The sequence below is a fragment of the Xyrauchen texanus genome, chromosome 28, assembly GCF_025860055.1.
Source record: "Xyrauchen texanus isolate HMW12.3.18 chromosome 28, RBS_HiC_50CHRs, whole genome shotgun sequence".
In the NCBI taxonomy this organism is placed as follows: domain Eukaryota; kingdom Metazoa; phylum Chordata; class Actinopteri; order Cypriniformes; family Catostomidae; genus Xyrauchen; species Xyrauchen texanus.
Genome location: NC_068303.1, coordinates 22,630,382 through 22,651,509, shown reverse-complemented (window position 1 = coordinate 22,651,509; position 21,128 = coordinate 22,630,382). Strand labels below are relative to the sequence as shown.

The window sequence follows — 21,128 nt, the reverse complement described above, 5'->3', positions numbered from 1 at the left end:
TAGTTTTGTCTTTTTCACAAAATACAATTCGGAACAGATAAAAATGACTCCATGTTTTGTTAACAAACCCCTTTATTATATACTGAATGTAGAGGTTACAGTGAAAACAAACACATATACACACATCCATACATATATACAGTCAAATGAGAATGCTCAACCCTCTGTATTACACACTCCCCCAACTAAAGCAACAGTCAGAACATAGGGGAACTCTAACAGTTCAGACCCTCAAATTTTAAGCTCTCCCACAGGCACAGACAGGTGCAAATGAATGAAATTATGACAAGTGCCGATAGACACATTACAAATGGATTCTGGCCAGCATGCACATTGCACATCATACATAGACGGCTTAGGTCTCAGATACTTTTATGCACTTCTTATGTAAATTACTGAGAGCATCCCTCAGCTAAACAAAACAAAACAAAACAAAAAAAACATCTTAGAAATTAGTTAATATTACTCAACATAAGCTCTTTAATAAAGGTTGATAATGATTTTGCCTCTGTACTTCAATTCCTTATTTTATGAACAGATAACAAAATTCCTCATTAAATTACTGAAGTGCTGCATTCACTCATAACTCTTGATCAAGTGGTAGTTTAGCACTTAGTGAAGATGGTGGAGGTGGAAATGCAGAGAAGAACATCTCAACATGTGTGTTTTTAAGCTCTAAATACATCACACATTCATGTTTTTCATTAAGCATTAAGACGGCATGACCACATATACCCAAATTATGCACAAAAAACCCACTTCTACAAAAACCTGTACAAACCAAAGGACTTTTTTTGTTTTACAAAACAGAAAAACCTCATTCATTCTCAAGATGGCTCTAATTGCAGAATGCATGCATGCATTTTTATTCATTGGTCAGATGACAAGTTAGCTTCACACCATTGCCATTGACTAAACTGATGAATTGATCTGAGAATGTTAAGTAGTTGCTAAACATTGGTCAGCATGGATTAAGATATACAGAAGAGGGTGCGGCTAAAGGTGTGTTTAGGGCAGGATACCTGTTATTATATATATTTGTTGCAATTTATCACAGAAATATTGCACTGTTAAAGTGCAATGTAACAGCGGTCTCTCTTTCTTGTCTCTGTTCTATCACTTAGCCCTTTCATTTTCACCTTGTGGCATGTACAGTATAGTTACATTGCTAGGGTTTGCTCATGAACTATGCCAAGAAATCATATGTATGATCAAGTGATATAGTGAATGTACTCTGTAGTCCCTTCTCACACACACCTCACACATACTCCTTGGCAAGATGGCCAGCTCTATAAAAACTGAGCCAGGAAAAGGATACTGGGCTCTAAGCTCCATTTACCATAGATTTTAAAAGGGAAGACATAAAAATTCAGTATATAAGTAAATCTTACACCTGATCACATTTCAAACTTAGTGATTAGATATCACACCAAGTAACCATCTTGATGCAACTTCCCACGCCATTTTATATCAAAGGCCAAAGGTTCAGAGCAGAGAAGACAGGATGGACTACAACATGTAGGTGTAGTTTACGTACTGGCACTGTCTAATTTCCATCGCATATTTGTAAGCCTCTGCAGGGATATCTAAAGCCTAGTACAGTTATGTGCTGTATTTCAACCGAGTATTTCAGTACACTGTTAATATGTGTGAATAGTCTGGCAAAAGTATGAAATAAGTACAACTCCATTTTTCATGTTCTGAGCAGTAAAGATCTTCTCCTTGATCTTATAATCAATATAAAGAATTTAAGTGGTGAGATAATGATAAAACACCACATGAACTATTTCTCTGTTGTAGCAGAATGTCAATGACACTCTTTCATGTGACATGCTTTATTAAGTGGCAACACAATGCATTGTGCAAAAATAAAAGATGCCAAAGGTCACAGTATAACCAAAACAAGGAGACTTAGTAAATAATAAGTCAAAAGAACTTCAGTAAAAAGTCAAGCAGGTAAGCTTTCTGCCCTTCCTTCCAGGCCAAAATTACTTGTGATTTCTGAGAAGATGGGAGCTTTTATCTACCCTGCCTTGTGGAGAATCATAATTCATCCTCCTCATAAGGGCCAATTGAAACATTCACAGCAATATGAAACATCACAGTGGGGTGGGAAGGCAGCACTGAGGCTGGCCATGTGCTTATCCACAATGCGTTGCGGGCTATGGGGGCATTAGGTGGAGCTGATGAGGTGCAATTTCTCCAACACACAACCACCAGTGACCCTCTTATGGCCCTGGATGTAAGAGCAACATACAACATGTGCACTGATAATTACATTCTATGCAAAAAATCATACACTCTGCCCTCACCACCAGGGGCCACCATCAGTTTGTCCCAAAACACTTTTGTACTTTGTAGATGTTTGTTTCAAGGCTGTTTCTGTCATTATTGTAATGGTGATTGTTGGAATTAATTTCTACTTGGTGGTTTTGGGTGTGGAGAAGTTGTCGCTACGACATCTCTCTGTCTTTATACCATTCCACAAACTCATCCAACAGCACTGGCCCTGAGTGGAAAGAAGGAGAGAGGAATAAGGGAAAAGGTAAATCTGATGGGTGTCTTAATTTGGGAAGTAATACAAGGTATACAGACATGTTAAAGTGTGGGTGCTTGTACTCACAGGCCCCATCCTCATCATAGTTACTGAGATCAAGGTTAATAGTTCTACTGAATTCTAGAACATTGCACCATTGGTCTTTATTTATGACCTTATATTTAGATTGCTGCATGGGGGGAAAAAAATAGATAGAATGTAGTTGGCAAAGACAAAATAGCTAAATAGTACAAACAGATCGATTGACCTAACACATAAGTGGACATTTCCAAAGTGCAAATATATACAAACAGTCAAAAGTTGACACACCTAACTAAATATATGGTTCTTATGATCTTAAAAACCTTTTGATCGAAAGGCTTATGCTTATAGGCTTTGATTTAGATTTATAGACAAAAATACAATTGTTATGATTTTTTTGCGAGTTGGAATTACAAACAAAATGAGCATACATGAGAACTCAATAGTTCAATAGTGTTTGAAAAGCATCTAGGAGGCACCTCATGAAGTTGAGAATGTGCAGAGAGCTGTAATCAAGGCCAATGTTAGCTACTTTGAAGAGGCCAAAATATAAGACATTTCTGTTTTGTTTTACATTATTGTAACTGAATAATTCCCATACTTTAATGTTTGTTATTTCAGAGTTTTGATGACTTCACTTAAGTCCTTATTTAAATTAGCGGCATCTGTGATTCTTGACAGGAATGAAAATGAGGCTGTGAGGGTCTCTAATGGATTCTACAGTTGTTTAAAGAGTTTTTGGATCGCTCCGCTGATGAAAATATCTTTCCAAGAAATTTCAGTAGACAAAAAACTCCAGACAACTTGCATTGTGGAAAACTAGATGTGATCTAGGAGCTTTTTGATAGCTTTATACAGTGCATGTCATAGAAGAGATGGTTAGCCAATCCCTCACAGACTCATTTTCATTTCTATCAAAATAAAAATGGCACTAGAGTGAATACGGTCCCTTTTAGTAAAATTTGCAAAATAGTAATAAAGTATGACTGTGTGTTCAAATGTTTGTCTGTTAGTGAAAATAACTACAATGACATTGATAGATCATTGTAAAGATTTAAATATTTACTTCTAGAAACTGGTTAAACACTGGAAACAGTGGCCAGGTCTTCCCAAGTAGAAGTCCCAGCATGCACTTGGCAGTATTCAAGTCTAAACTCCTCTGATCCTTCTCCTGCAAGGGGAATTTGAAAAAAAAAAAAAATGACAAGAAGTTGCAATAAAACTATTGTGTTGGCAATATGGTGGGGTAACAATATGCAAGTGACCCATGAAAAACAAGGGCAAAGAAATTCCATATGGCCATTATGGTCTAGGCCAGTGGTTCTCAAAATTTTTGACTCCAAGCCCCATATTTAGTTTTTACACAAAAACAGTTGTTGAAGGGAATTGTTGAATTAAAATAAAGAGTTTATAGCTTACATTCTGTCATCTTGCATCTTGATATTTTTTATTTTTTATTTTTTTTGCATTTTACAGGTAGTGTGCCAAATTCATCTTGAGGCCCTCTTGGAAGTGGGCTGAGGCCCCCAGTGGGCCACAGCCCCCTGGTTGAGAACCACTGGTCTAGGGACTTAACCCCAGGCTGCTCCTGGTTTCAGAAATTAGTGCACTCTGTACTCCAGTTTAAAACCAAAGCCATCTGAGCTTAAACATGTATTAATACATCTGATGGCAGATAATGCAATTCCTGCCACACAGATGAACATGCTCATATCAAACGGTCTATCATGTGATTGCATACGGTTTTAGAATACAACAGCCATATTTGGGTAAATTAATTTTATATAATTGGAATTGATAGGGACACTTTATAAAGCTTTAAAAATAGGCCACGTGACTCAGAGAATAGGTCTGTAAAAAAACAAATTATCAGAAATGTAAGTAATTTGATGTATTGATGTCCATTGCACATTCATGAGCACTATGAGAGAAGTTCTTTAACAATGGCACGGGTGTTCCCGTGAGAATGTGTTGTTTAGTGCTAAACAGTGAACTATTTCTTTAACCCCAGGTTGCTCCTTGAGGACTGTTCCAGAAATTAGTGTACTCTAGTTTTAAATCCACTTTCATAGCAGTCTTAGCTCAACATACATAAATATAAACAACTAAGGGAAGACATGATTATTGTCCCAAAACCTTCATAGCCACGCTCATTAAATACAACAGCAATGTAACTAATTCCAGCATGGCATACAGTAAATGGTGCTTCTCAGTTTCTCTATGTCAATTTTTTAAAAGCAAAGATACCCTGGGTATAAAACTGGATTTGTAATATTAAATCATTTGTCAAAGTGCCATGAAATATGGTATCACTGCAGGAGAATGGATTAAGTGGCCTATACAAGATGAGCCCACACATTAACAATTGTATTTTTTCTAGACAGTATGAATGTAATATTATCCATCCAAGGTTGCTACAAGCTATTTATTTGTACTCTATAGACCTATCGAATGGCTTCTGTAAGATCCTCACTCAGCAAAGCTCTATTCACTGCACTATTAATAAGAAGAGAGCAAAAAAATCATCAACAAACTAAAAAAGACACTGGACAAGAGATACTTCTGATGAGCAGACAAAGAGATGAAACAACCCAAAATAGCAGCAGTCTCAAGTCCTTGTCTGTGGTGAATGAAGGAGTGTGATGAAGAAGGCATGCATGCAGGGGACTAAAAAAAAGGATCCAGATGCACAGCCACAGGCCATCATTAAAGCAAATTTAGTAGTGATATGTTTTGTTCTGGATGTACTGAAAGATGACAGGGAGCTAATAGAGCAGATGATGATTAGTAGTCATCAATTAACCATCTTAATGGGTATTCGCTCACCCTGGCAAAGTCGAAGGCATATCGGTAAATGAGCTTGAAACTGGTGGCATCGTTGAGGACAGACCTCAGGTAGTCTAGAGAGTTCCTGAGTTTTTCTGTAGAGTCACACCTGTAAAGGAAGGGGGAATTGAAGGCTGGAACAGGAAGAGCATGAAAGAGTAAAACTACATGTGTGGTTCACAGAGGATGAGATGTTGTGTATATACAAGGTCCATGTTTAGGAAGACGTACTGCAATGAGCCCATTCCCTTGAGCCACTCCTGTAAAGTGAAGTAACCCATACTTTGAGCATCAAGCTTCCAGGCCAATACCAGCATTACAACCTGCATACATACATACATTAAAATACACTGATGAGATAATTCATCTGAAAATGCAAAATCAAATAAGATCAGGTTCTTACATTCTCTGGCTCCACTCCAATGTCTTCACAGAATTTCTCCATGCCTTCTGGTCCAACAACGTCATCACACTCTGAAAAATGCACACGAAACTTAATTGAGATCACTTTTCCATGACATGGAAATTTGATCTAAAAATAGCATTTTGGTACAGACTGTAACATTTGCATTAATGCTCACTGATGCAGCATCATGAAAAGTAAAAATGCTTGATTCCTAAACAACTAAGATTTATTTATTCTGCAAACGAAAACTTATTATTGGGGATTATTGAGATAAAGTGAGTAGTATTTGCCTGGTCATATGATCTCAACATGGCAGCACTCATAAATGGGCACCCAGCACCCTTTGAGAATAAAGCAGCTTTTTCTCTAAAACTGACATACCGGTAACTAGAATTTAATCTCATGTGAGTGTTCATAATTTTCAAAATATTTCAAATACCATTTTCTTGCTAAATGTTTAGAAATTAGAAAAACAATTACTGACTGCACCTCTGTCAAACTACTCAATCTGCATATTGCAAATTCAATTGAGATGTTTCTAAACCACAGGGATGGAATTCTGAATGCAAAAAAAAAAACATTATTCAATACCTTCCAGACAAAACACATTATAAAGTCAGATTCTATCAAATTATCATCTTATTATGACCTGTTTAAAACCTTTCCAATGACGTTTAAAAGTAAGTTTATGACACACATCTGCAATAGTCCATAACACAAAACTCAAGATGACTTACATTTTGCCCCCATACCTGCATATTCGTAGAACCACTCTAGACATCTCTTGCTAGAAAAAGCTTCCTGGATTTGCAATGGCTCCTGTTTTCTGTAAACACTGAAATTAATAGACAGGATTAATTGGAGGCCATTTGGATACACACAAGACATACACATGTATATACATTCATTTATACACATGTATACACATTAAATAAAGCATGCACATACTGCATCTGATACAAACAAGAACAGACAATTAATTCATTTAATATAATTATGTAGTTGCATACCATGTATACATTGCATATACATTATTATTTTTAATCATATAATCATTTGGAAACATTTTGAATGTGACTTTTATATCAAGGTGCTATGGGAATTCAAAATAAATGTAATTAAATTAACACTATTTCTATCTTGCTAGTTATAATATTCTATCTGTTCATGATTATAGCACCTTACCGAGGCTGCTTTTAGTGAAAATGTTTGTTCCTACTCCTTAAGAGATTTTTTTTTTATTAGGCTCATAATGATAATGTCATCTATATGAATAGCTGAAGGCAAAAATAGCAGGTTTGTTTCCTAATATAACATCTGCTCATAATTTGTTTTCATTCTTGGAGGTCCTGACTTTATAGCCTTTTATTCTACATTCTAAATGCTTTTATGTTTAACATAGTTCTTCCCTTGTGGCATTTGTAATGTCATTACGACAGGTAAGACCATGGATGCCTCATGACTGTGGTAATGAGTCAAATAAAATACTATACATAATAAAATGAATCCCTTTATTCTACCTGAAAGATAATTTAATATGAAATTCCTGTTACAGTTAACCGTGATACATTTTATTAAGGGTGATGATGTGTGGTTTAAAAATCCTTTATTTTGGCGTATGGCACAGTGTTGTAGTGGTTTTCCTCGTCATTGGTGTAAAGAATGTCAGCGTTGTCAAGCCGTTTAGTTTGACTTCATTCACGTAAAAAAATTCTCAACAGAATTCAAATGGGGCATTTAGGTTTTGTGGTCTGCGCCAAGATATCGACAGAAGCTGGATTGAGTTGCGCGAATGATCTGCTCTGCACTTTCATATCTCATATCGAGTGAAGCCAGGTTGACGTGTGTGCACCAGCTTGCTCCAGAGATAGCGCAGAGCAGGTCATTGGTGTGAGTGATTCTGCGACGGCTAGGCTCAAATTTGGCATAGCTCAAATGAGCAGTATATTTAGCACTTATGTAGCACCGAACGCAAGATGAACATCACTGAATTTGCTTCAGATGGCCCAAAATTTGACTTGGATTGCCAAAATATTTATTGTAGAATGAAATGTTAAGCTAGTTGTACAACTTTTGGAATATTGTTTAAATATTAATATTACATTGCGTTCTTTCAGATGATAAATACAGAACATCCTGACTGGTCTGATTTGACAGGTACCTAGTTTAGCTGTCAATCAAAGATTGGGCGGATATACTCCCTTTTGCAGAGTCGTTTGTGCCCATTTCCATATAGTAATACTTTACAATGCATTCACCATGCACAGAGGAGCTTATTCTATTTTTGTTTATAATATAGATGTAATATAAAATAATTTTCTATATTTATTGTATTATATGTACACTGTACAGAGTTGATTGTTTGGTTGCTAATGCACTTAAATTTCCTATCTATCTATTTATCTATGTAATAAGTGGTGAGTGTTTGGATGAATTAGAATGAAAGGCTAGAGAGATGTCTGAATAGAGTGGTGAATGTTTGGTATGTACTTATCCTGCCGGCTCTTCTTGGCAGACAGGTCATCTCCAGCAGTGGGCCTCCTCTTTTTCCTGGGAGGCATGGCTCTGGAGCAGCAGGCTGGAAAAAGGACAGAAAATGCAGCCCAAAAAATTTTAAAAAAAAAAGAAAAGAAAAAAAGGTTCCTTTCCTGAAACCTACAACCCCAGTTCCGAGAAAGCTGGGACAGTATGTAAAATGCTAATAAAAACAAAAAGCAGTGATTTGTAAATTATATTCACCCTTTGCTATATAGAAAGCTCTAGAACTACACATATAATGATGATTTACCTTATGAATTTTATAGTCGTTTATTTTTTAATATACAGTCATTTCAAATCAGATGATTGCAACAAGCTCCAAAAAAGTTGGGACAGTCGAGTGTTTACCACTGTGAAACATTTCTTCTAATAACACTTTAGGCACTGAAGACATAAGTTTGTTAAGTTTAAAAAGTGGAATTTTCCCTCATTCATCCATTATGCAGGTCTTTTTATGCAGGCTACACAATAGTACGGGGTCTACGTTGCAGTATTGTGCACTTCATAATGCACCACACAATCTCAATTGGAGATGGTCAGGACTGCAGGCAGGCCAATCTAGCACCCGCACTCTCTGCTTATTCGGCCAGTATGTGGTTTGAAATTGTCCTGCTGAAAATGCCGGGATATCTCTGGAAAAGACGGTGCTGGATGGCAGTATATGTTGCTCCAAAATTGTTACATACAGTATCTGTCTGCATTCATGGGGTTCTCAAAGATGTGTGAGTTACCCGTTCCATGGGAACTGACACACCCCTGACCCATACACATTCTGGCTTATGAACATGACGATGAGAACAGCTTGGATGGCCCTTTTCCTCTTTGGACCGGAGAATCTGAAATGTGTACTCTTCGAACCAAAAACTCAGTTCCACTGTTCTACTTTCCATCTAATATGAGATTGAGAGAAGTCGGCAGTGCTTCTGGACAGTGTGGATGCAGGGCTTCTGCTTTGCATAATAAAGTTTTAACTTGCATCTGTGGATACAGCGGTGAATAATGTTGAAAAACAAAGGTTTACTAAAGTTATCCCAAGCTCATGTTCATGATATCCATTACAGATGAATAAAATTTTTTAAGACAGTGACGTCTGAGGGATCAGAGATCACACGGATTCAGAAGTGGTGCTCGTCTTGCCCTTTACGTACTGAGATTTGATCAAATTCCTTGAATCTTTAACTATATTGTGCACTGTATAGGAAGAAATGGCCCAAATCCTTCCAATTTGTCTTTGGGGAACTTTGTTCTCAAAGTAATGGATTATTTGCAGAAGCATCTGTTGGCAAATTGACAAGTCTTGAACTGTCCTTTCTCTTGAAGGTCTAGGCTGTTTATAGAGGCTCCCTATATACTATAACATGATTGCCTCAACAGTTTAACATCTCTCGTTTCATATCGCCTTGTTATTTTAACTTGTCAAATTGTTATGTCATGTTGTTAGTCTTAAACTGCCATGGCTCAACTTTTTTGGAGCGTGTTGCAATCATCTGATTTAAAATTACTGTACATTAAAAAAATTACAAATAATTCACAAGGTAAAACATCATATAATGTGTAGTTGTAGTGTTTTCAATTTAGCAAAGGGTGAATATAATTTACAAATCACTACCTTTTGTTTTTATTAGCATTTTTCATACGGTCACAACTTTTTGGGAATTGGGGTTGTAGTTTAAGCACTGCGTCCTCATTTCATTTGCATGAGAAGTCCTGCAAGCTCAGCTGAACCCTCATAAACCATTAACATAGAAGGCCAAGGTGTCTAAATTCTACAGGGGACAAACATGAGGATTATGATAAAGAGAAAAACTACATACACATTTACAAGTACATCATATACACAACACACAGAAACAACACATAGCCAGACTTGTGATTAGAGCTAGAAATCCATGTAACACGTGTCCTTACTCAAGTAAGAAAGGGCAATAACAAGCGTTCAATAAAATTTCTTGTTGTTGTTGCATTGGGACAAAATCTCACATTAACCTGGAAAATATAGGGCTTATTACTTATTGCATCGCACCTGGTTTGGCCTAAATCAATTCTTGATATAGAGAATTAGCATAATATGTGTTCATAAGTGTTATGGAGATATGGTTAGACTTGAGGTCACTACCTGTGCTGTGAGACTCTGGACCAATGTCTTCTGTCAGGTTCTATGGTGAGAAGGAAACTGTATTTAAGATCCACCCTCACGCTTTCTCTTACAATCAAACAACATTCTGCAGCAAAATAGCACCCATTACCAACATGAAAAGAAGAAAGTAAGTGCATGTATGTGAAGTAGGCGGCTGGGAGTCTTTTATTATTTTCTAAGCCTGTAACCTTTACAGATGCTGCTGGAGCAGCATTTTTCAAAGATTGATGCCAGGGTCGAGATTTCTGGAAATAAGCTCTAGTAGAGCACAATTCTGTGGGAAGGTTATGAGGGTAGTTTCTGCCAGTAGTGTAGTCTAGGGCATACGCATGCCCACCTATCTTTCTTAGGATTTTGCGCATGCCCACCTGAAAGAAGTGATGATACGTATGGCCGCCAGAACAACGAGTAGTCTTTTGACCAGGAACTTTTTCAATATATATATATATATATATATATATATATATATATATATATATATACACACACACACACAAACATATACAATTTTAAGTGTACAGAGATTCTCTCTAAATCTGCACGGAGCTGCAGGAGTGCAACTTATGGCACTGGAAAGAAAGACAGTTAGACTGAGCTGATCCACCAATCAGAACATTCATTTCAGGCATGATTGGATATTTGCTAACCAATAATATTTTCCATTTCATTAAGGGGCGGGACATTTCCAGTGTCTGATGCACAAGCATACCTGAAGTAACCATAATTTACACTTATTTATTTCCCTGCCAAATGTAATATATATATATATCAGGAGTGCAATAACATGCTGTATTGTCACATACTGCAAGTTAAATTTAAATGTGTGTATGTATGTGTGTGTGTATAGATAGAAAGATAGATAGATAGATAGATAGATAGATAGATAGATAGATAGATAGATAGATAGATAGATAGATAGATAGATAGAGAGAGAGAATATTAACTTATGCAATTCAACTTTGTGTTAACTTATCAACTATATTAACTTATCAACAATTCAGCATGTTGTTGCACCCCTGCTAGTTTTTGATGCTCTCTTTTCTTGTACCTTTTACAGCTGTCGGTGGTGCCTTTTTCTCGTGATACCAAATCATTTAAATTTATATTTCTAAGTAGGAAAACAATTTCCCTACACACAGAAAAGAACATAACAGTACACATATAAAACAAATAGGTATTAATTTTTATGTGTGCTAAACAGTAAATGGCAATACATTACAACACTCATATTAGCTACTATGCTTATCAGTTTACTGCATATTATGAATTAGTTTATTAGTTAGAGTAATAATAAAATATATTTTTCATAAATTCACAGTACGCCCACCTCTTCAGACACCACTGGTTACAGCATTTACGAAAATAGTCTTGATCAAAGGTGAAGTCTGTAGTTAGTCACAATGCTGTTGAGTGTCTGAACATCTCATTTACCCACATAATGCCATTCTACAGATTTGGGAAATGCTGGCCAGTACGGTGCATTCTCAATTTAATATACAAAACAACTGGACTTTAACTATGATAGCTTTAGCTAACATATTTGAAATTTCAGTGCGTTTTCTAACCAGCTCACTTAATTAACTTTGAATTAAATAACATAGAACAATAAATCAATTGTAATACATTTTGACATTGCTAACAACTTTATGGCCCTGTCAACTGAAAGCAAACACGTTTTGGAAGGTAATTTGAGTACAACTGAATACTATGTTGACCTTTTGGGTGTTAGGTAGACTTCCTGCCTTAATCAAGCTGATATAAAAGAACCCATCTTAAAATGATAAGCTTATAATGAAAACATGGAGGGCACAAGCCTCACCTGTATTAAAGCTCTTGGCTGTGAATGTTAAGTGCAAACAAATGGAGGCCTTATTTACCAGCCTGTGCAGAGTGTGGTAGATCTTGTGGATACTGGCCAGTGTTGACAAGTGGGAGTTCAGTTGGAAATCTGTAAGAAAGAAATTAAATAAACAATTAAATTCTGACAGTCATTACCAAGCGTCTGGGCTGTATATGGGTTTCTGCATGTTGTATGTGTTCTTTATGTTGAAGCTATTGAGGCTATGGGAAAAAAGCATTTGTTCCAGTCAGCCTGTGGAGTGAAGGAAATACGAGAGGACATAAGATACTGAAGCATTTATAATAGGCTAATAATACTGCATGTGCACACAGACACATTATATATTTTAACTGCTCTGTGTGTCTTCATTATGAGTAAAACTGGCTAATAACATAGTCGTCCATAATCTTTATATTACCAAATACAGTGGTCATTAAATAAATATTCCGGGTCCAATACAAGTTAAACTCAAATCAAAAGCATTTGTGGTGTAATGTGATTACTAAAAATGTATGTGTTGACTTGTCCCTCATTTTCTTTAAAAAGAAAAAATGTGGGTTCAGGTGAGACACTTACAATGGAAGTGAATGGGGGCCAATCCGTAAGCGTTATAATACTCACTGTTTCAAAATTATAGACACAAGACGTAAACAATATGTGCTAACATGATTTTAGTGTGATAAAGTCGATTACTAAATTTTACAACTTCATTGCCTTAATGTTGGAAGCTCTAAAATGACCATAAAAATTATGAATTAAACAACTTTACAGCTCTAATAATAGACGAGTTTTAACAGAAGATTTAATGTATGTGCTTTTATTAAATTATAAGCTACACATGTCTACCTTTAAACCCTCCAAAAAATTGGTCCCATTCACTTCCATTGTAAGTGCCTTAATGTAACCTCGATTTTCACTTCTTTTTTATTTTTAAAGAAAAGGGGGTACGAGGAAATTATTTTTTTTTGTCGTAATCAACATTATGCCACAAATGCTGTAGATTGAGCTTAATTTGTATTGAACAAGGAAAATTATTTTAAAACTATGTGTCTGGTTTAATCACATGGTTTAGTGTTACGCATTTATTGAGAAACTACAGAAGACCGAGTTTCACCGAGAAATGACGTATGCATGTTTTCTTTCACACATTTCCACGATCCAAAATCAAGTATGCTGCATCAGGCCTTAGTGTATGTGAGCAATGTGTTAGCAGATAAGCCTCCTATCCAACATAAATTAAAATGCGATGAAATATATCTGATTTAAAGAGTATTCGGAATATAATCAAGACATAAAATTAGACGATTTGTGAACATGTGACGCAGTTGTTAGGAATGCCAGAAAATATTTTGTATTACTCGAATTTTAACCAGTCCAGTTCATTCGCAGCTCTTTGTTGCCTTCTGTTTAAATTATGATTTGCAGACCGGATTTGCCACATTGATAACATTTGATTTCAGTATACACGCACAACTTCTTACTACTTTAAAAACTATGCAGAGTCCATGGACTTCTGGGGGATGTAGTCTAATTGACACATAACACGCCTGCGTGTTGAAAAGGTTCGACCGAATAAACCACATTTTAGAGTTCTCAAAATCATAATTTCAATCGGTACTCTCCTGACACTCACATCAACTGATGAATGCAGCCCAAATGGTGCAAAAAAAGCTTTCCCGTTTGGATTCAAGACATTTTTCCCACAATAATATGCAGTTGATCTTAAAGAGAGGCGTACAGTAATGCGCCGCACCATACACGACGCGTTTGCAAGCACTAAAAATTTACACAACTGCGTCACAATTCTCAACCCTGTCATTTTCCGCAGTTTTTTCCGAAAAACAATAACCGTAGACATGCTCTTCGGTGGGTTTTCATTAGTCGTTCGAGTTGTAAGGAGATGATTGCCTTTAAATTGTTTGGGTATTAAAGGTAATTAGTGTGCAAGTGTATCGTGTAAATAGGATCAGATACCTTGCTCAGATTGCTTTCATTAAGTGCGTAAATATTCCTTGCTGTCGCTTGCAAGCGTACAAGACATCGGGTTAAAAACACAAAGAGAGAAAGCTCAGAGTCAATCTGATTATTTGTATGCTCGGGTAACGGCTACTTTACTAACAAAATGCGTCAATATAGCGAATCTTACGTCTTTAAAGATGTCACGGCGACTTGTAAGGGTGCAGCATGTTCGCAATTGTAAGCGTAGGTTGACAGAATACGAATAGCAGTTAAAATTGTATATTATACTTACTTGACGCATCTGAGTGCATTTTTAAGAAACACACACACAACTGTATTTGTGTGAGTCTGCAGACCGGCCAGTGGGCGGGAGATGTCAATATTTGACCTGCCCACAAATGATTTAGGTGGACGAAAAATGCAAGCTACCACGCCCATTCGTGTCAATAATTGGTCGAGAGCACTGTCAAATAAACTGCGCAAAAAAGCAGTATATATCCCGCCTTTAAATCAACGTGATTGGTTGAGATTCGATTATAGCCCCTCCCCTTAAAGCATATGATTGGCTGAGGAGTATGTCGACACCCAGCAGTTAGGATAGTTTCCTCGTGCATAGAAGAAAGCCAGCCCACGATGACACGCTATTGGCTTAGCTGTGCACCACTGAGCCAAGTTGGGTTTGCTATAAATGGTGAGAACACAGTGAAAAACATTACTTTTGTTTGTAAGCCGTATGCGTTACTGCTCCTAAGCATTTCTATGAAAAGTTGCAAAAGTAGGTTATAAAAAGCACATAGAGACAAAACAACATTTATGTTTGCCATCCTCGAGGGAAAGCCAATAGGTGTAGTAGTGCTGCATTGTTTCAGATGCTGTCCTTATGTCAGTTTATATAAATATGCATTTTCATTGTTCTGACAGAACCTCTTTTACTATTTACAAAAGCAACACAGCCTTAGCTATATAGGGTAGATTGCTTATATATATATATAAAAAATACCACAAAGCATGCTCAGGGTAATTTAGAAAAATGGTCCGGTCTTTGTTTTAAACAAACGCTGAACCCTGTCATTGCTGTTATGATAATTCCTACTGTACACTGATTTTAATCAACTGTAACATGCAACCTGATCAGCCTTTACAGAGCCTGGGTTGTTTCTCAGAATGCATCACTATCTCAAGCCAGTTTATCAACATCTTTCTTCAGACCATTCATTCTCCCACATTTATCAGTGTGCAATACACATGACATCCATTAGTCTTGCTGAAATTATTAGGATGTTAACACCTTGTTAACATGATCATACATCTTGATCCAAATGGTTTTCAGCGTTGTTAGAATAATATTTAAATTTAATATAAGTAATACCCAGATATTTTAGAGTGGTGCATTCATTAATATGAACAGTCATCATATAATTGTTAATTTGATTAAGTACACAGAAAATTTAGGATATTAAAACGAGAAGGAAAAAAATGGTGAAAGTAAGGTAACTTACGATTAATCATAACTTAATGTAAAGTACTATTCATTTTGTCTTTGTACAACATTGATGTTAGTGTAAACAATACATAAATAAGCAAACTGATTAGGTAAAGGGGCTAAAGGCACAACATAAGGAACATTTAAAGAAAAAGTTTATCAAGATTGAAAAAATATATAAAAATGTCCAATCTTGATAAACTTTGTGATTATAATTTAAAAAATATATATTATTTTTTTATTGATGGACCAACATAATTTGTTGTGAAATTCAAAATAACAACTTCATCATAGGGTTAAACATTTTCTGTTAATTTCAATCACATTTGGCATTTTATAACATCTCAAGTATTCTATTAAACAAATTAACCTCCAATGAATTGGATCAGTCAGCATGAGCCCACATTTAAAATAAATAAATAATAATAATTAAAAAAAAATGTAGGGGGTGAGGCTTTTTCCCCAAATACTATCCTTTCTCTTATTGGGCAGTTATTACTTTATTATTATTTAATCAACTTGAACAAAACTGAAAATGACAAATAAGTATTTTTTTCTGAAAACTTTATTTGATCATTTAATTAGCTACATTTGCAACATTTAAAAAATAATTAAATATTAAAGCAAATTACCTCAAAATCAAACTTTAGACATCGCATCCATGATATCATGGATCGGGAATATTTTCAGTGTAACGTAACATACATGTGTTTACTGTTGTAGTTTTTGTTTTATGTTATTATTGTTGTTGTTGTTGTTTTATTTTTATTTTGTTCGTTTTAGGAGAAAATTTAATATAAAATTGCATTTAGCCCCGTTTAACCCTGCTCATGGGCTTATGAGTTTTTAATTCAGTTTCTTGAACCACACATTTCCTGAGGTTACGGAATCTACCAGCAGGGGCGAACTAGTCCATGCAAACCAAACAACAGTGCAAATCAGCCTAACTTTCTACGCCTCGCTATGGTGGCAATCTACTTCTTGGGATAAATAAAAAGTAACGTGCGTTGTTATCCTGCAACTGTTGCGTTCAGTAGTCAAAGAGACTTCTACGGTGAGTTGCTAGTGCTCCACTGTGGGCTGAGTGGTGATGGGGCAGGCAGGTGATATTACCCATTGTTTGCTTACTGGAATAGTCGATGTCGATCGTGAGATGGTGATATCTAACATCGGATGAATTATCTTGATTGCTTTTAAATTCCTTATTCTCCTACGCTCTCTTTCTAGATTTGTTTATTACTTTTTGCTTATATTTTACGCCTTCAAACATTACTAACATTACTAAGTTGGTAAATGTTTTAGAGACGGTAGAGACTACATAGATTAAGACAGAAACCATTTAATTAGCATCTATAAATAGAAGAGTTTTGCATATCCTTATTTGACTGCATTATAATGAGACACATTTATCAAACTGCTGCTAATTGTCCATAAGGTGTCGCTAGATTTATCACTGACGAAAAGCACCAATACTGATTTCTCTGAAATATTGTAATATTGAGTAAATGAAAGAAACCGAAGCCGTGTAACAAGCTATTCATTTTGTTAGTTTGTGTCGTTTTTGCTTAGAGGGCATAAATGATGATGCGTTTAGTAAAGCTTAGTTTATTGCTGCGGAAAGAAATGGATAGTTGGGTTGCGTTGTTTCTGTATACGATTCCATTTTGTGTACTGTTTCTGATCCTGCAAACAGTGGTGATGAAAGACAGTAAACAAAATGCCATAGAATACATACCATAGAAATGGAAAATGTGAGAAAATAGAAATAAGAGCGAGAGAGAGATAAAGGTGCCTCTGATTGTTCCTTTCGGGGTAGGCAGCTTTACAGGCTCCGTTTAGGATCAGGGTGGGGGCGGGGTTAGGGCATCTGTTGCCTGTCAGGAACTATCTGAGGCCACTTTGCACAATGAGCGAGAAAGAGAGAGAATCACATGATTTGGGGGAGGGGCTTTGTTACAGTTGTGAGCTCCCATAATGCATTGCTTGCTCAAATTAATCGTACATATTATGTAGTATTTATATACTTATATTCATCTGAAATGTAAGTCATCGTTGCTGTATATGTTTCTTGCAGTGTACTAATTCAGTTGGTATTATTTGCCAACTGCCATTGTGTAGTAACCGTCAGTGGTGTTTGTGTCTCCATTGGTCTTATAGTGATCCTGCCTAATCATTATTTAATTCACTCATGTTTCACCTCATATCGCATAAATCTTTCGCCTTTTACTAAAGATTTCCGTGGGGAGGAACGCTATGAGTATATCTTAATTTTTTGATGCCCTGCTTTATTGTGGGGCTGGTAAACTTGTTAAAATTAGAAATGTAAATTATTATAGCGCGAACTCTTAATGTTTTTCATTAAATAAAAGTTTTGAATGTGTATTGGTGGAACATATTGATGATATATCTCGATACGATAACGAATATTTAAGGCTTCACTGCCGAGATTAGAATCAATACCGATACTTTTTATATTGATTTAGATTTTCACGAATACTTTGGATTAAATTAGTAACTTGAAATATTACTCACATTTTTATATATATGTATAGGCCTAAACAGAAAACTATTAGGCTGCTTTGTTTACCCTTTAAGAATTAGTATAAGCAACATATAAAACCTCAAAATGAACCATAGATATTATTGTATGGATACTATAACTAAATCCAAGTAATCATATAGATACTACAGTAATGCTGTAGTAAAGCAAATATTAATTGTATCAAAACCTTGATTACTGCCAAAACGAAGAAGTCGAAAAAACGTGGTTACTACAGTTGTGATTAATACAATATTACTACAGTAAACATCCATGGTAAATTTTCATAAGGATATAATTTATTAAAGAGGATTACAGATCATTATCAATGTTTTAACACCTCTTAATTTAAATAAACCTGTAAAAATGGTCACACAAGCCCATTATAATACAAATCACATCTATTTGTCATTTCTTAGTGTGAATAACTCCAGATGTGGTTTTTCTGTCATTAATTCAGGAAAGCTCTGCTCCCTCTCTGAACGAGCACTATGACTGAGAGGGTGATTTAATAATAGGTTTTATAAATCCTCAATACTGAACTGGTGAGTCTGTCAATTGATCATGGCATTGCAGGTGTATAGGCTAATGCTGTCTGACCAGTGGCAAGAGAGAATTTTTTTTATGAAAACAGAAAGGAAATGCAATATGTGTATGTGTGTGTGTGTGTGTGTGTGTGTGTATATATATATATATAATCCCATAGAAAATCTGTAGAGGGAGCTGAAGGTTCGAGTTGCCAAACGTCAGTCTCGAAACCTTAATGACTTGGAGAAGATCTGCAAAGAGGAGTGGGACAAAATCCCTCCTGAGATGTGTGCAAACCTGGTGGCCAACTACAAGAAACATCTGACCTCTGTGATTGCCAACAAGGGTTTTGCCACAAAGTACTAAGTCATGTTTTGCAGAGGGGTCGAATACTTATTTCCCTCATTAAAATGCAATTCAATTTATAAAATTTTTGACATGCGTTTTTCTGGATTTTTTTGTTGTTATTCTTTCTCTCACTGTTCAAATGAACCTACAATTAAAATTATAGACTGATCATTTGTTTGTCAGTGCGCAAACTTACAATATCAGCAGAGGATCAAATACTTTTTTCCCTCACTGTAGCTGTCAGTTTGTTCAGATACTTCGGTGACATTTCACCCCAGGCTTCCTGTAGCACTTTCCATAGATGTGTCTGTCTTGTCTGTCACTTCTCACGCACCTTACAGTCTAGCTGATCCCACAAAAGCTCAATGGGGCAGGGGCGTAGCACCAAATTTTGGGCCCTGGGTACAAACCATCTTGCTGGGCCCCCGTACCAAATATGTATGTATAGAAAACTGACTTCTAAGGGGCCCCCCCTGCCTCGGGCCCTGGGTACTCGGTACCCTTTACCCCCCCAGTCCGACGCCCCTGCAATGGGGTTAAGATCCATAACACTGTTTTCCAATTATCTGTTGTCCAATGTCTGTTTCTTTGCCCACTCAAACCTTTTCTTTTTGTCTTTTTCTTGCAATTCTTTCCATAAGGCTGAACCCCTGAGTCTTCTCTTTACTGTTGTACATGAAACTGGTGTTGAGTGGGTAGAACTCAATGAAGCTGTCACCGGAGGACATGTGAGGTGTCTATTTCTCAAACTAGTGACACTGATGCACTTATCCTCTAGTTTAGTTGTACAATGAAGTGTACACCTTTTGAATGAAATCTTTTTTTAAATTTGTTTTGGCAATTTCAAGCATTGTGTAGCTTTCATTCCTCAAAGCAATGATTGACTGATGAGTTTCAAGAGAAATCTGTTTCTTTTTTCCATTTTTGTCCTAATATTGATCTTAAGACATGCCAGTCTATTGCATACTGTGGCAACTCAATAACAAACACAAAGACAATGTTTAACAAACCAAATAGCTTTCAACTGTGTTTGATATAATGACAAGTGATTTTCTAGAACAAAATTAGCAATTTAGCATGATTACTCAAGGATAAGGTGTTAGGATGATGGCTGCTGGAAATGGGGCCTGTCTAGATTCGATCAAAAATGACTTTTTTCAAATACTGATGGTGCTGTTTTTTTTTTTTTTTAAATCAGTCACGTCCTGACTGTACTTTGTGATCAGTTGAATGCCACTTTGGTGAATTAAAGTACCAATTTCCTTTCGAAACATAAAAATCGGTACATTATTCCAAACATATGAATGTGTAGTGTTAGTGGTACTCTAGGAAAGGATTGAGAAACACTGATCTAAGTGATTAGGAAAATTGTGAAAAAATCATGAAAATTCATTGGTCAAAATGTGTGAGGACCTTGAAATGTGTATTTGGAATAAAAACATCTAGGAAAACAAGGTTTTCTCCAGATTGATCTTCACAGGTAATTTGCTTTGGTGAAAAAGACTTTATAGATGTGTAGTCCTACATGCATGTTCAATACATTTTTCCAAAAATAAAATAAAAATAGTCTGATGGAGGAAATCAGTAGCTCCATTATTAACAGCTTGTGTTCTGACATGGCTGGAAGTTGGCTTTACATTAGCACTATGTTTGTGTTGGGGGAAAGAGGTAAATGCTGGCAGCTGTCTTTAGTGGTGTAGGGTCGTGGATCCGAGCAGACTCCTTTTCCGCCATCAGTGCTATATAACTATTATCTTATCTGTCTAGGTGCTGTAGAGTAAGGGAAGAAATAATTCATTCAGAGCTTTATTCATTTAGATTTTGAAACTTAGAAGAATCCACAAATACTTCTTCTCTTACTAAATGTTTTTAGATTCAGTGCAAACCTCTGAATCTGACTAAACCAAAAACAAGTGTTAGGCTGATTCTCAGTAGTTTTTAAAGGA

At 36.1% G+C, this 21,128-nt stretch overlaps 1 protein-coding gene and 1 non-coding gene across 4 annotated transcripts; one reads left to right on the top strand and one right to left on the bottom strand.

Moving 5' to 3' along the window:
* Positions 1-73: 73 nt before the first annotated feature.
* On the bottom strand, positions 74-14,643 carry LOC127622344 (DCN1-like protein 4). 3 transcript variants are annotated; one of them, XM_052096427.1, is made up of 11 exons: positions 14,577-14,643; positions 12,363-12,433; positions 10,465-10,504; positions 8,301-8,388; positions 6,563-6,645; positions 5,808-5,878; positions 5,636-5,727; positions 5,405-5,513; positions 3,645-3,749; positions 2,624-2,726; positions 74-2,509 (listed from the first exon to the last, which is right to left on the bottom strand). In XM_052096427.1, the coding sequence occupies exons 1-11, from the start codon at positions 14,593-14,595 to the stop codon at positions 2,454-2,456; spliced, it is 837 nt and encodes a 278-aa protein (XP_051952387.1). In that variant the 5' UTR covers positions 14,596-14,643; the 3' UTR covers positions 74-2,453. The 3 variants fall into 3 exon arrangements, with proteins under 3 accessions (XP_051952387.1, XP_051952385.1, XP_051952388.1); XM_052096425.1 differs by having other exon boundaries at positions 74-2,726; XM_052096428.1 differs by having other exon boundaries at positions 74-2,726; positions 12,305-12,433; positions 14,577-14,636.
* Positions 14,644-17,949: 3,306 nt separating this feature from the next.
* On the top strand, positions 17,950-18,065 carry LOC127622521 (U5 spliceosomal RNA). The gene has a single exon (XR_007967978.1). It is a non-coding gene; the product is annotated as a U5 spliceosomal RNA (small nuclear RNA).
* The last annotated feature ends 3,063 nt before the right edge of the window (positions 18,066-21,128 follow it).